At 49.2% G+C, this 15,781-nt stretch overlaps 1 protein-coding gene across 1 annotated transcript in view; it reads left to right on the top strand.

Moving 5' to 3' along the window:
* The window catches only part of SH3PXD2B (SH3 and PX domains 2B), a 79,471-nt gene that overhangs the window by 33,141 nt on the left and 30,549 nt on the right, over positions 1–15,781 (top strand). The window contains exons 3-4 of the mRNA XM_068408775.1: positions 415–490; positions 12,379–12,455. Coding sequence (XP_068264876.1) covers positions 415–490; positions 12,379–12,455 — 153 coding nt within the window. The remainder of the gene's footprint in view (positions 1–414; positions 491–12,378; positions 12,456–15,781) is intronic.

Raw genomic sequence — 15,781 nt, 5'->3', positions numbered from 1 at the left:
CCAGGAACTGTGTCAGTGCTTTGCTATGCTTGAGCTAATAAGCTTAAAATATGCCTTTTTTGAGGAGCTTCTGAGATCTAGTGACCAAGGTCCATCAGGATGAAACTTAATAGTTGCAGAAATGCAGGTTACATAAATCATCTGTGCTGAGCAGAATGATAGTGATGAGCAACATCAGTGGTGAGAAGTGTCTTGAAAATAGCGGAGATGACACTAAGATCTTGTGCTTCTGGCACTGCTTTGGATGTACTTCCCTTGGTGCTGCAGGTCACTGTACCCTGGCTGATGGTGCTGTGAATGATGTCTAGGACACTGCTGGTTTGGAGAACAGGCTTCACCTCCTGGGGAGAGTGGCCTCATGTCGTGCAAGTTAATCACTGACTTTAATCATCTCTCTTGCATTTCCTTTTCTAGATGCAAATGCTGGACAAGTTTCCGATGGAAGGAGGGCAGAAGGACCCCAAGCAAAGGATCATCCCCTTTCTGCCAGGTAGGCCAGTGGGCTTCAGCGAAAACCATGCTGGTTTTGGCATGGCAGGAGCTTTTTCCCAGTACATGTGTGTGCATACATGTGCTTTAGCTCTTATCTCCTGAACCATCTGAGCAATAGCAAGTTCTTGGCCTGCACCGTGTCCGTTAAAACATCTGTATTTGTTAGCAATGTGCCCAGCGAGTGTTAAACCCTTCAGCCATTCTCTCTCCCTCCAGAAGGCATTAGTGGGGGACTTCAGCTAAGCAACCCTGCTCGCACAGCTTCTGCTAGGAGCAACCCCACAGCAGTATGCTTGTTCTTGGAAGGGGTCTGGCCAGCATGGCATAGGGCTGAGGGTGGTGTGAGGCTCCCCAGGAACTGCCCATACGCTGTTTTTCCTGTCCCATGCAACTCAAAGGGCCATCCAGAGAGAGGGAAATAACAATTGAATTCCACATGTTAAATCAAGCTGATTGACAGCCTTGGCTTCCTCCCGGGATGTTTGGGACTGGTTGCTCAAAGGCAGGATTTCTGTGGCATGATGTGTGCCCCGCCAGCCCAAGGTGCAGCTGAGCGTTCGTGTGCCTGAGGAACAGATGCAATGCTCCGCTGCAAACCTTGTGGTGTGAGGGATTGCTTGTAGCTGCCCTTCGGTGCTGCTGCTACGGGGGGAAAAGGAACCCTAATGTGCCTTGCAAAAATAACCAGCCTGAGAGGCCCTGGGAGTCTTTCATGCGCCCATAGCTAATGGCTTTGACCACAGAGTTGTCTTTACCCCCACCCTCAAGTAGCTAATGGGCGTGTTTAGAAATGTCACGGTACCATAATCACTTCCAGTGACTGTCAGGTCAATTTAGTGCAGCCCTTTGTGCTGTGCTCTGCCTCCTGGCTTTTCTAGAAACATAAAGGCATTTAGTGAGCTTTACTTTTCTTTGACTGGTGTGAAGAAAATCATTTACACCCCTTTCTGAGCAAGAGAGTCTTCTCTGGGTTTTCCATAGGGGGGTTTCTGATTCTGGCTTGTCCTTGTCTTGTAACATCAGCAAAAGCAAAGCACACCTGACATTAATACAGCAGAAAAGCCCTTGCTGTACAAGCACTCCTGCCAGCAAGGAGTGGGGAGGGAAAATGGAAGCCAAATTGGCAAAGGGCATAACTTGGAAAAATTGGACATACGGTTTGGCTGTGCTGCACTTGCAGAAAATTCCCACCAAAACGCTGCTATTTTTGGAAGGCAGAGATGGGGCTTGGGAAGGCTGGTCGGAGCACTGCTGCTCGCAGCACGCTCACCAGTATTTGTTTCTTCTTCTTGGTGTTGAAATAGTTTCCCTTCGCTAAGAGGCATGTCACTGGGATTTCCGTTGGAGGAGAAAGGGGGCTGAAGTTGCTGGAAAATAAAGCCTGGCTCTTGTGTAAGAAAGCAGTTTTGGGGAGTTAGGATGATCATCCTCTAGAGGAGCTTGTGCATTTGTGCGTGTCCTCTGCAGAGACGTTTGCCCTTTTGCTCTGGTCCCATTTTTGCAACAGGATTAAATAATACTGTTTTCAGAGGTAGTCACACGTTGACTTGGAAAACCCCTAGTCCATACTTCTCCCAGAAGTTTTTCTTGACTTTTCATTTCTGCAGTGGCTTGTGATAGCTAAGAAGAGGGAGACTATTGATGCCTAATAGCTGGCACCTGCAGCTTTACTGCTTGTACTTCCAGGTGCCAGCACAGGGCAAGGGGTGGTGTGGTGAGAAGATCCCAGCATGGGATGGTGTCCTACCTCTGAGCAGCAGGTAGCCACTGGAAAGGCAGATAATCTTGCATCTGCCTGTCCTCATGGGGCAGCTTCAGAAGTCCTCTTGCTTCAGGGAAGTTGTGTTATTAAGAAGTGGGAATCATGTTGCCTTTGCCCTCCTGCCTTTGCTGGGCATCACGGAGCGGTCAGGAGCTGGTGGCTTTCTCCAGAGCAGGATGGTGAGCTGTACCTCCCTAGTGAGATGGCTTGCAAGCTGTGTCTGCTTCTGAAAGAGGACTTCACTTGGGGGTAAGGGAAGACTCTTTTAATAGTTCCTGTCTGTGCTAGAGGGTGTGCAAAGCAGTATGGTTCCTTTCTGGAGCAGCTCTGGGCCTTCCTGGTTTGGGAATGGCAATGGGTTTTGTTACTTACAGCTGAACCTAAAGTTCATCTCTCTCTGCCTTGGGGTGCCATCCAGGTGAGCTCGGTGCAAACAACCTGGGTCTCTTTCTCTGCAAAACATGGCTCTAGTATGCTTAGACTTGCTAGGGTTTTGATTATGTTCAGCTTCTGTGAGCACTGTAGTTTGCTCCCAATCCCATTTTGAGCAACATTTTTAGCATCTGAATTTCATTACCAGTGGAGATTTGGCTCCAGTGGTTTACTGAAAGTACGCTGCTTTCTGGGAAGTCCGTTGTAGAGTAACATTAGACATTGTGGCCACTGCAATTCTCAAAAATATCTCCTGTGACCCTGTGCCTCCTGCAGCTCTGGCTTTCTTAGCAAACCCCTAAGTGTCCCAAACTCAGAGTCACGACCACGACCTGAGAAGGTGCCATCTGTGTCTGTCAGGCTGGTTTCCTGGAATAGGAAGAGAGTTCCATGATTACTCTGTAGTTACAACATCCAGCCCACAGGAGCTCTGTTTGCTTTGTGTTGCTTCGTTTTGTTAATGTTTGCTTTGAGGATTTGACTTCCTGGAAATTTCTAGAGACTTTGGGTCTTTTGAAGTAGGTCTCTGAGGGTATCAGAAAATGCTCTTGTAAGTGCAAGTCCTTCTACCCACTCAGCTCTTCTGGAGTCATTGCGGAGCAGAGCAATTGCACTTGAGGTTTGGGGCCAGGGGTTGTCCCTTCCCAGGTGTTGGCACCACGCTCATCCTGTAGCACAGCTTGGTGGGGTACGGTTTGGCCTGGCAGGATGTTGCAGTGCTCATGCACCGTGCCTGGAAAGCCTCTGCCGCCATATAGGGGAATTTGAACTGGACTCTTGGCTACTTTTGCTGGCTTTGAGCCACCGGCACAGCCTGCCTAGCTTCATGTGGTGCTGAGGATGGCCCCTCGGAACAGCTCTGGCGGCACGCAGCCCATGCATGGCATCGACTGCGGTCCCTGGAGTGAAGTCAGGAGGAGCTGGCAAGAGAGAACAGACTTGTCACTGCCTGGCCCGGAGGATGTCGTGCTGGGCAGCCCCATCCTCGCCTGCAGGAGTTCACACTAAGGGTTACACGCGTGTTGGCTGGGAGATGATGGTATGGAGACCCCAGGAAAGAATGAGCTAAGAAAACAAATGAGCTCAGTTGGGCCCGCTGTGTAAGGGCTGTGCCAGATCTTTCAGGAAACAGCTTTTATAAGGAGAGTGGAGCCTTCCAAACTTCGTACAGCCCAAGTGGCCTGGAGCAGATCCTGGCCAGTCTGCTTCACTGGAAACGTGAGCCTCAGCAAGGAGGGGTTGCCTGACGCTGAGCTAACTTTGGCTGTAAAATTGCTTTTTAGGAAGATTTAGCTACGGACAATAGTGAACTCCCAAGAAGGGTGGAGGAGAAAGGGGGTTCGGTGAGATCGTTTTCAAAAGCAGAATGATGCCTCCTTTCTACTGCCTTCCCAGACTGCTAACCTGCTCGGCATGGGCATCTGTGCTGCCCACATACTTTGTGGCTTCTCTCCCAGAGCAACTGTGGGGATGCTAACAGCTCCCCACAAAGGGCCTGTGAGGGAGGTGGAAGACAATTCATCCCTTTTCCAGCTACAGTACTGACTTTCCCCAGTCTCATTGAGTCTTTGTCAGAGCTGGAGATGGGGCAAGGGTCCTAATTACTATTTTCTGCTCTAGCAAGATGGGCATTTCTGCTGTAGCACTGTTGGGTGGATGGTGCCAGGCTAGCTTGCAGCACGTAATCAGTACGGTTGCCTTTTCTGTAGGGTTTCAGCTAACCCTGCTGATGTGCAGACAGTATTGCCCCAGGCAGCGTGCTGTGCTGAAGCAGTTGCTCTGCTTCTGACCTTTCAGCTGTCTTTAAACAAACTACCTTACTTTTTGATCGTGGCACTGTAGACCATAGGAGAAATGGCCTTGGAAATACTTTGCTCCAGTGAACTCTCACATTTCTCAGTGAGCTCTTGCATGAATGAGTTGCAGTAGGGCTTTGGAGAAGGTTTTGGGGCATCTTTTGATGCAGTTCCACTCTCTTGATCATGAAGAAAAGCTGCTGAGTCCAACAGGATAGCCAGAATTGAAAGGATTTATTAAGTGGGAGACTGCCTTTCCTCCTTCTTGTCTTCCTCTCAACCCTTTGTCTTTGCAGAAATGTCTTTTTTTGCAGTAGGAAGGGTAGCAAGGCCATTGCTGTCCTGCAATAGCAGAGAGTGAGCCATTGGGGTAGGAAACCAAGATACTGAGGTTTGCTGCTGAGCTGGGTGGGGAGGAAAAAGTATCTTCTCTTGCATCAACAAACTGACCCAGTGATGCTCTGAAGAGCTTCGCTGTTTTAGCCCAGGCCAAGATCCTTCTCCTGTATCATAGGTAGCACCCCTTGGAGTCCTGGGGACTCCCCAGTCTCTTCCATGGAGACTTCATCTCTTCAACCTATTCCTCTGGCTACCTCATCCAGTGCCTGAGAGATGTCTTACCCCATCTCTTGTTGTGCTCTGTGGTTTTCTCAGCAATTACTGGCAAATGAATAGGACTAAGTGTGCTCCCTCCAGCAGCATCTCAAGCCGTGAGAGCATAAGGGGCTGTCTGGATAGGAGCGCTGTTTAATTCGGCTTCATTTCACAACGTATGGATCTCCATGCCTGTGCTGTACCCAGGGCAGCCCCAGAGGTACGTTGCTGGTCCCCCTCCTTTTCGCCAGGATATGGGCACAGCACAGGACTTCACCAAACAGATGCTAAGTGCAGGGCTCCTGGAAATGCCATCTCCCGTGCCTGCTTCCCTGTCCTAGGAATAGCCCACGTAGCTGGCTTCTCCGTGGGCTGGGACTAGTTATGTGTACATTTGGGGCTGCCTTTTTTTGAAGTGAGTTTGGAACCCATGCCAGGGAAAATCTGGATGTGATTTGAAAGGTGCAGAGAAGTGAATTCTTTCCGAGGCAGTGGGGCGGGGGGAGAGTGAGGGGAGTCCTTCAGGGTAAAGCAAGAGGCACAGACGGTTTTCCACTCTTGAAATGTCTGGCTTGCTTCGTGGCCGTGATCGGCAGGGTGATGTGTTTCGGGTTCTCTGCCCCTCCAGCTTGCTGGAGATCCAGTAACAGCCTCTGGCTCAGGAGGAGCCCCAGCCATTTTGCTGGTTGAATTGCCTCTGCTGTGATTTTTTCAGCTCCTTACTCCCCGGTATAACTTCAGCTGTGCCTGGAGAATCCCCACAGGAGGGAATAATTTGCAGAGCCCTGTTTCCATACCTGTTTGTTTGGAGAGATTAACCCCGCTTGTGGGCCTGCCTGCTCTATCTCATACTGCTGGAGACCCGCATTCCTTATCAGCCCTTTCCCCAAGCTCTCCTCTGACACTTCCCAGTCCTTGATGAACGGCTGAGGCAGCGGGGGCCACGCTCCATCCATCGCTTTGCAGCCCCCCTCCAGAGCTGCTGCCGCACCCTTTGCTCTCAGTCGATCAGATAAAGCAAAGTAGCTTTGATTAGCCGCAAAGGGGGGTTCTGCCAGTCCTGGGAGAGCAGAAGCTTTCTGGCACCAGGAGTTTTTGTGGGCAAGCAGAGTATCTTCAGCAGAGCTTCTCTGGCTGGTGCCAGCTCCACTGCATGGGGGACAGAGCTCATGCCCCCCAGGGTTGACCTGCAGTGGGTGGTGGGCACCAGCCTCCTCCTCCTGCCCAGTTGGGTATGAGGCAGCACACCAATGTTATTTCTGCTGTTGGAGCCCTGAGTCCAGTGATGTGCAGCTTAAACGCAGAAGGGCAACCCTTGCTCCAGCTGTTGGATAGGAAGTAAAAGCCATCAGATTGTCCCCCTGTGTCCTGGCTGGACTGTATCAGTGAAAGGACTGTCACAGTGGGGTTTGGGGGAGAAAGGACTGCAGGAATTGTGGCAAAGGAAGGTTTTAAGGAGGGGTTTGAAGGAAGCCATGCCATGGCATGGCAGTGTTTACAGGAAAGCTCTCCCTACAGTGAGGCACAGCATGGGACAGTTGGGACAACAGCTGTTGTGGGACAGTGCTGGCTGACCAGAGGTTCACTGGGACACGCTGTATGGATTTGCTGCCTGTTCATTGTGTTGGATGAACTCCTGCTGATGTGTGGTGGGCCTCTGGCCACGGTGGATGGAAATAAGTAGCAGTCATGGAGGGAGAGGAGTGTGCCTGTGGAAGAAGGGAAGAATGGAGGAGTGCAGCTTTGTTTGTGGAAGCAGGTTTGTAACTGGGGAGCTTCACATCCCAGGAGGTTGTGAGCTCTGTCCACTGACTGATGGAGTCTCAAAACAGCATCAAGGTGGTCTGCTGTGGTTTTCCAGGTTTCCCTCCAAGCAGGGTGAAGAGCACCAACAGCTCTCTGCCGTTAGCCCAGGGCTCGGGGCAATGAAAGAGAGGAAACAAAAGCACTGGGACAATTTGAGCACCAGAGCTGAGCAGATAGTGCCAAGCAGGTCAAAAGGGGAGGGAGGGAAGGGGTCAGACAGGAGAAGGGAAAAGCAGGCGTGAGTGCCCACAGCTGTCTTTCCAGGCAAGGTCTCCCCCTCTCTGCCCTGCCGCTGCCCAGCTGGGGAGATGGGACGCTTGCTGCTGACTCACAAGTCCCTCAGATGTGGTCAGATGTTGGCTTTGTGGTAGGTTGAGATCTTTATCTTAGGTTTCCCCTCTCCCCAGTCCCACTCTGAGAACCAGCTGGTGCCCCCAGTGCTGAAGTGCCTGTACTGGTATTTGCTTGGCTGTAAAAACAAACCAGGGTCAACAAGGAGATAAAACGAGTAAATAAATGCTTGAATCACAAGGGGAGACGGAGATGTGGCTTCTGCTGCTTTGTTGCTCTTGAATTCATCTTTTCTTTGGGTAGGTAAAAGCCTCAGCTGCTCGGAAGCAGTCTCTGAAGAGCACAGCTGGCTTTGGCTGCAGCCCAGGCATCAGCTCAGCACCGTGTACGTGTACGGCACGGGGAGGACACAGCGCTTCTCCTTCATGGGCTGGGGGTCCTGGGGAAGAGCAGCAGGGTGAGAATTAGCATCACTCGCCTTTGGGATTTCTTCCCTGTGGTGAATCCTCTGCCAAGGGCTGTCACTCATGCACTGCCCCTTTCCTGGGGTGTTTGGGGGCATAGGGAACACTGGGGTCTTCTCCTGGACATTGCTGTGGTGGAGGTCCTCTACCTGCCCCAGCTGCTTTCATGTTGTGTATAAAGCATCTGGTGGTTTCTGGAAAGCACTGCATAAAAAGCTGGATACTTTTATTATTTTTGGGTGGTGAAATTAAGTTTTGACTCTGATGTCCTGTTGATGTAAATATTTATGACAGCTTCCTTTTCTTAAAAAATTAAACTAATCCTTGTTGCTCCAAGGCAACCCTACAATAAGAATCTGTTCTGCATTGCTTAGTTCCCCCCAGCACCTCTAACCAGCCAATGAGCGTGCAAAATGTGGTATCAGGTACAGACAGGGAGATGTAGACAGGGAACATCCACCTGCTTTCATGCTGAAGATCAGTGCAGAGACACTTCATTTGCTTTGATTTTTAAGGAGCTGCATATATTTCAGCTCTCTCCCTTTCAGTTGAATTCCCTCTAACTTTAAAAGATGGATTGTGTTGGTCAGACTTCTCCAGTCAAATTGCTGGTGGAAAACAATAATGCTGCTTAAAGAGCAGATGCATGCAGAGCACCTGACCACTTAACTTCTGCTGGGAAAGGGGCTCACAAATGCATAGCAAGCAAAGCACGTGCAATGCTTTGTTACATCTACAGTTATATTAATGTAATGTATAATAAATGTACTCACTGGAAGAAAGTGTTGTATATTCTACTGAAGAAAGAACACTTTCTAAATTGTAGCTTGCACATAGTGTGTCTTCAGAGCTGTTGTCCTCCTCAGGGACACCGCTTTTTCCCTGTAGGTATTAACAGGTTTTCAAGATCCAGAAAAAGCAGGCAGCATGTCCTGGAGTCTGGGTACTTCTTGTGCAGGGAGCCTTGCCAGGGCAGCCACTCCATAGTGGTGCCTTATCTCTGTGTTGTCTTCCCAAAATCAACTTACTTGACACGTTCCCAGGTGATAAATGTTCAGTCTACTCATAGCTTTGTTTGTGCGTATAAAGGACAGTGTATTTTACCGTACCTCCTTGTGCAGTGATTTTCTTGTGCAAGCAGGGAGGGAGACTCAGTGCTCTGATTGCTCATGCATAACATTATGTATCTAAATAAGAAAATCTAATCATTTCTGAATGCTTGAGCTGTGGCAAGAGTGAGAAGCTGGTGAAGTGGAGCCTGCAGCAGCACTGACCTTACCAGCCAATGGAAAACCCCGCTAATCAGGGAGATGTGCAGAATTGCCTTCCTTCACATGTCTTCCCCTCTGTATTCCTCACGCTGATGTTGAGGCTGAGGGCAGGAGCACTGCTATGAGGCTGTTTGGAGTAAAGTGAGTCCAGCCAAAGGATGTTCTAAACAAAAAGTAGAGCTGGTAGTTATTTTTCTCATATTGGAGCAAATTTTGCTGAGTTTGCAGGCATCTAGGAGTCAAGCATCAAGTCTGTCCTTGCTCTTGCTAGATACCACGAAGGCAGCTGAGATTGCTCCCCATTCATTGTCGCTCTGCATCTTTCACACTGCAGATTTACTGAGTGAACAGTCCAGCCAACTGGGAAACTTCCCTGGGGCGAATCAAACCCCAGAGACTTTTCCTTCTTTTCTGCTGGCATCTTTCTGTGCAGACGTTTCTCCTCACTGTTGTGCCTGGCTTGCCTTTGCCTGGAGCTAGGTTACCAGTGACCGAGCCCTTCTCTGCACAGTGCCTGTGTATCAGGATGCTCGTTGGAAGAAGCTAGGACAGCAATTATCCAACGCGGTCTTCAGACTTAACTTCCCTCTTGCCTTGGCTCATCTGCCCATTTCTTTGCCATGTGTTTCCTTTAGGATCTAGAGGAGCTAATCCTGAGCCTTCTCCCCCCCTTCAGCATGACAGAGTATCTGCTGTGGGCAGGAACAAGAGGTCCACCTGGACAATTACCAGGGCAGTAAGCTGGGAACCAGACTGAGAGTCATTATGAGCTCCTGGAGGCAGCCAAAAAAAGTGTAAAGCAGAGAACGCTTAGAGCGAGGTGTGGGTTATGGGCACCATTGCCTTCGCTGTGTCCCCTGGAGCTACAGCAATGAGGGGTGCAGATATGAGATGAATGATGTTATGCATTTCTCTTACGTTATATGGTCTTTGGCCCCATGAAAAGCCCCAGTGGGCAGCGCTGTTATTCCCATTGTGCAGATATGGTCTAAGGAAAATGTGCCCAGGAAAATGTTGCACCTCATTGACCCAGCAAGATGCCCCTCTTGCCCTTCCAGGAGGGAAGCAGTTTCCTGCTCTCTCTTGCCTTTCAAGTCAAGGATTTATATAGCTGTATTTGGCAGCTCTGAAGGGTCTGCAATTATGTTAATTAGGCATTTTGATTAAAAAACAGCTTTTTGTTAGAAAATAAACTTCCTTGTTGAAAAATACTAGATCCGGAGCAAATCAAGAGCAGAGCTGGATTTCCTGCTCGTTCACATGCTCTGTGCGTGGGCTAATTTAAGATCACTTCAGTTGTTGTGATGTATTTATTCCCCAAAACTATATTCTTTTTATTGTTATTCACTAGCATCTGTTTGTTAAATATTTACATATTCCCACACCCAGAGCTTATTATTTCAGACATTTATAATGTACCCACCCATCAGTGATTTCATTTTGGCAGACAAAACCAAAACAGCTATTCCTTACAATTGCCAACAAAACTATTGTGATCCATTCATCTTTTTAAAAATCATCATTCAAATAGAAACCTATGCAGAAAATGGGCCATGATTGCTGATGAGAAGGGAAAACTGTTGATCATTTGCTTGTCTGATGGAAAATAATTGCTATAGGCAAGGCAAGGAGCTCCAACCTGGTTGTCGCTCCCAGTCTTTCCAGACAACTTCGGTGTTCCCAGACTATTCACCCTCAAAATCTGCAAGACAGATTGAATAGAGGGGTATTTTTTTTTTCACTGTATCATAAAGACTGGCAGACTTGGCTCTGGCAGGCTGCGAGAAGGAATGCATTTCAGAGCAGAGCATTTCCCACCATGAATGTCTCAGCCCCTCGCTGTCAGCAGGACATAAATGAGAAGCAATCCTTCTGGTATGAGCTGGCCTGACCCTTTGCGTTTCACTGGAGGGCAAGTATAGAGCCAGTACTGAGTGTAATTGCTGTGTGCTCCCTTGGACAGTCCAGTTTCGAAGGCATTCTGCATTAACTGAGCCTAGCAGGAGATTTGGCTCCTCCATAAAGTTCTGATTCATGCTCCTTGCAAGCTGAACTTGGGTTGGCTTAGTTCATCTCTGCTTAAAAAATGCATTGGCAGGCTGCACAAGTCATGCATGTTCCAGATCCTGGACAAGTCAGGGAGAAGCAGGGGTGGGGGGTGACCCAGCCCTGATTTTAAAATTGTGATAAGCGTGTGGCCATTTTTAACACGTTGTGTTCTTGGGTAGCTTGGTAGCATCCAGCCTCTGCTTCCAGCCACACCGCGGCTCCTTTGAAGGCTCGCTGTAGGGGCTGAAGCTAGCCATGGTGCAGCGAAGGGCTGTGTGACTCTCCAGAGTGCTTTTCCCTCTTCTCAGGTTGTTTGCAAAGAAGCTGTGTTGGTATTTGGTTGTGAGGGGAGTTTGGCTTCTGGGTTGCCCCATGGTGACCTCTTTGATAACTGAAGGGATTGCATGGACAGACACATGGGTTGCTGTCCCTGGGTTTGGTGGTGGGATTGCAAACACAAGGAGGGACAAAAAGAGACGAGACTTTCCTGTGGTATGGGAGATGTCAGGAGGAACTTGAGGGAACTTCATCACTGCCCACCCCACCCCCGCAAAACACAATTTTCCAGATGATTGTATTGCAAAGCAGTGCTGGCTCCTGGTGCTTTGGGAAGTGCAAGTCTGAAATCCTACCACCTACCAGTCCTTTTGATCACCCAGTCTCTCCCTGTATCTGTTTCACTGTCTGCTAATGGCTTTTGTCTCGTTAAACGCCAGAGAAGCTGTTCCCTGTGAAAGCAGCTTGAAGCATTTAGGACTCATTAGACTTCAAAGGCAAGAGGCCTGTACCACAAGCCAGAGGAGAGGAAATGGAGTGGCAAGAGGATCCCATTAATGGAGAACACAAATAAACCCCAGACAGGAAGGAAAATCCTATAGGTCTGACTCAGAGCTGCAGTCCTGACGCTGTGTCTTCGAGGACCAGTTCGACACAGAGTTTGCTCAGAGAGAAACCCTCTGGCTTGGCTTCTGCCCACACTAGACCTGGATGCCTTGAGCAAGCCTGGAGCCTGCAACAAGGGCAGTCGCAGGGACGTCCACTTCTCTGGTGAATGCTGGCATTTCCCAGTTGACTTGTACACTCAGGACTTGCATGCCAGCAGGCTGTAAGGTATCAGGCACGTGCTTTGATAGTGGCTGCTCCTCCGTCATCGTCACATTGGTGAGAGAACACGGGGATGAAGTTTGCTGGTAGTTGTTTCCTCTTTGCTCTCCTTAAACATGCTTGCCACTTTAAATGTGCTTTATTCTGATAAGGTATTTAATCTATGGGAGAGAACAGGCTTTTTTTTTTTTTTTAGGTACAATGCTTTTGGCAAGAAGGGGATGCACAGGGAATAGGTCCTGACAGAGTGATTCAAAAGAGAGCATTCCTGGGCATTGTGCTGACCTGCTCTTCTCTCTCCATCTCTCCTGTTTCAGGGAAGATCCTCTTCCGCCGCAGTCACATCCGTGATGTTGCAGTCAAGCGCCTGATACCTATCGATGAATACTGCAAGGTAATAAGGGGAGGTTTCTAGCATCAACCAAAGATGAAGCGACCTTGATCAGACTCGATCCTGTTTGACTGATGGTATATAATGGTGTGCCAGTGCTGGGAGAATGGGGAAACGGGGAGTGTGGGCTATCCCCCACCATCAAACCCTTTCTGTGATGCAAACCCTCCCACTGCTTCACTTTTCACTCAACATGGTTAATGCTGAGGGCTTGGAGGCCTGGGCTTGCAGGGTGCAGGGTGCCCCAGCTCCACACCAGCTTGCACCCTGCTGCTGTGCTTTCCCTTTCTCTTCTCCTTTCTCTAGCTGCAAACCAGAACCAGCTTTCCAGATGGGCTGGGAAGGACCTGGCTGCCTGGCTGTGTCCTGTCTGGTGGGTGGTTTGGAGTGAAATGATTGTGTGCAGGACTAGGCTCGAAGGACTCGGTTGCTCAGGGAGCCTTTCCTTTCCCATCTATTGGGAACCGACTTGCTGTTTTTTTGTAGAAGACAGCACTTCCTGGGTGGGATCCCAAACTGGGCTGTAAACTCCTGTTACTGGTTACGTAAAACAGTTACTTGCACAGGGTTAAGATGACTTGTACCTGCAGAAAATTATTGGAAGCCAATAGAGATAAGGCTGAGATGATTTGCCCCATACTGTGGAAGAATATAAAAGTGTACTTAAGTATAAGGCAAATTACGATGTTAGGGCATTGGGGGGGGGGCGGGACAGGGCGCAGAACGACAAAATACTGAAGTCCACCAAAAGTTATTTTCACACAAATGAAGTATGCCACATCTCATCATGTCAAAGAAGTGCACTAATACTTGCAGCAGCCATGAAATGGTCTGGAGGTAGGACTGGTACCTCCAAAATCCAGTCTGAATGCTGTTGAAAACATATACAAAGACCATAAAACCCAAGGGAGAAGATGGGGAAATGGTGAAATATCCATCACATTCCTTAGATGAGGGAGGTGTAGCAGTGACTATGGCCTAGGACTTTGCATGGTGGGAGAGTCTGTGGGTTTTGGGACTCAGCCAGACCTACAGAAGGGATGTCATGGCTGGAATAACAAGTACAAGGATAAAGGTGAATTAGTAAATGCATCTTGACGGCTCTGCAGTGGGGCTGCGGGTGAAAACCACTGCGGGCCAGGATAGCAGATGAGAGCAGAGTGATGGAGATATAGTGCAAGGTGTGCTTGGAGCTGTGTGCTCCATACAGCGTGGGGGAAGCTGCTGGTGCAAGTAACCACTTGGCTCCAGCCGCGTGTGATCAGCCCCTTGTCTTCTGAGTCACTAAAATATGCCAGCTACATACAGACACGCACAACCGTAAATTTAATTTTTGGGAAGAAAAGGTCCCTAAGTGGTAAGATGCTGCAGCTGTCTCTTTCAGAGTGATGCCATTAATGGCATAAAATATAATGAATCCATTTGACTTAACAACTGGAACATAATGGCTGATGTTATATGACCCACTTAGAGAGCCGCTCTCTCCTCCTCCGTTGATGCATTACCAAGTAATAACACGCACACTGTGCCTGGCCTTCCAGTTGCTGCTGCTTAACTGTAAAGCTGCTGAGCTGAAGGCGGGTGTAGGACCGAAGGCTGCAGAGATGTGGAATGAGCAAGGAGTCAGCGGGAGCAGAGCGGTGTCCCTCTTGGGCACCTTACACAGAAAACTGTGTAAGAAAGTTTTTGCTTTCTTGCCATCTCCTGTGAGAGACGTAGGGTGCCTTTGTTCTCTGGGAGAGCCCTGGAAAGAAGGTGGGTGAGATTTGGGGTGGAAGTAGGCGAGAGGAGCAAGGGAGGGAACCACTGCTTTCACAAGGCAGTGCTCTTGCTGAAGGGCTCTGTTCCAGGTCCCGCCGTACTGAAAAACACGTCAATTTAAGGTAAGGTGCAAGAAAAGCAGCAAAAGAATCAGAGCAACTGGTAAGAGCAACCAGTCACCAAATGAGACTTCAAATGACCATAGGAATGACGAGGAGGAGGGGGAGCAGAAGCCTGAAATTTCTTCCCATTTCTCCAGTTTATTCTGTGTTCTACATGTGTTGGTCTTCCCACTTGTGTGGGAACTGCCTTGCTCCTGTCTAAGGGATTTTGAGAAAGTGTTAGTTGGAGGGTTGATGAAGGAGTTGCTTTACTGTGATGCTCTACCCCAACGAGACTGGGTGGACCACTAGAAAAATTACTGCTAGAGAATAATCCTTTCTCACTCCCTCGAAAATGGATTTCAATGCAATAAGGCTTGTCTGTCTTTGGTAAATGACCTTTCTCCTCAGGCTTGAAGGCAGCAGGGCGGGTAAGGTGACTTGCTGTGGCTCCAACACCATGGGCTGAAGTTCTGTGTTCTGAAGGCCCTCCCCAGTTCACTCCTTTGGGTGGCAGAGCCAGAGGTGGGACAGACATCATGCTATTTGTGCCACTATTTTTGATTTGGTGGCAATAGCTGCTGTAGACTATGGCCAGCTAGACTGCTTGACTCAGCCACCGCTGTGCCAGCTGAGTCAGCTCTAGGTGGGCTTCCTTCAAGATGTCCTGAGACATGAGCTGTGGGTCTTGCCTTTCATCCTTCCAGCATACGGTGTTTGCTGTGATCGTCCCCTGCTATCGAAGGACATGGAGCCTTCTCCAGGCCACAAAATCAGAGTGATTTTGGCATGGAGAAAATTGTGTACATCATGGGATGCCTGGATCTGGGGAGTGGTACCCACATGGGAATGGCATCCATACAAAACTTGGTCTTTGAATAGCCCTTCCCTGGACCCAAAAGCCATGGAGTGAGTAGTTTTCTCTCTCCTGTCTCTCACATGATCTTGATCGCAGCTGGCCCATGATTAGTGGTCTGACTGTCTGCTGTGCTGGCAGTGAAGGACTGTGTGCTGAATGGCTGGAAGGGCTTTTGGGGGCCAGCAATTAGGTCAATGTGGAGCCACATCTGATCTGTGTGGTAACCCTGGGGCTTTGCAGATGTGGCTTTGTCTCTGATACAGCAATGAGTAAAGGTTTGGTTTGCCCACGCTGCTCTCACGAGACTGCTGTGACAGCAAATGGAGACAAGGGGGAATTATATAGAAAACTGGTTAAATATCTGCTCCAGGTTGGGCTGCAGCACTGCTCCCTGATTTCGAATCGTCCCTTTTTCAATTGCATGGGTTTTTTTTTTACTTTTTGCAGTCACCATCATCTGTGACTCCATTCCCTCCCACCAGCAGAGAGCTGGGCAGGGCTCTCTGCCAGGCAGCTGCCCATCAGCCCTCGCTGTAGCCCACATTGGAAAGGACCTACAAGAGCTCTGACCCAAGGCGAATATCGCTGTCCCAGACTCTGCCCCCAGC

This window comes from Nyctibius grandis, chromosome 10 (assembly GCF_013368605.1).
Source record: "Nyctibius grandis isolate bNycGra1 chromosome 10, bNycGra1.pri, whole genome shotgun sequence".
Classification (NCBI taxonomy): domain Eukaryota; kingdom Metazoa; phylum Chordata; class Aves; order Nyctibiiformes; family Nyctibiidae; genus Nyctibius; species Nyctibius grandis.
This window is presented reverse-complemented; position numbering and strand designations above follow the sequence as displayed.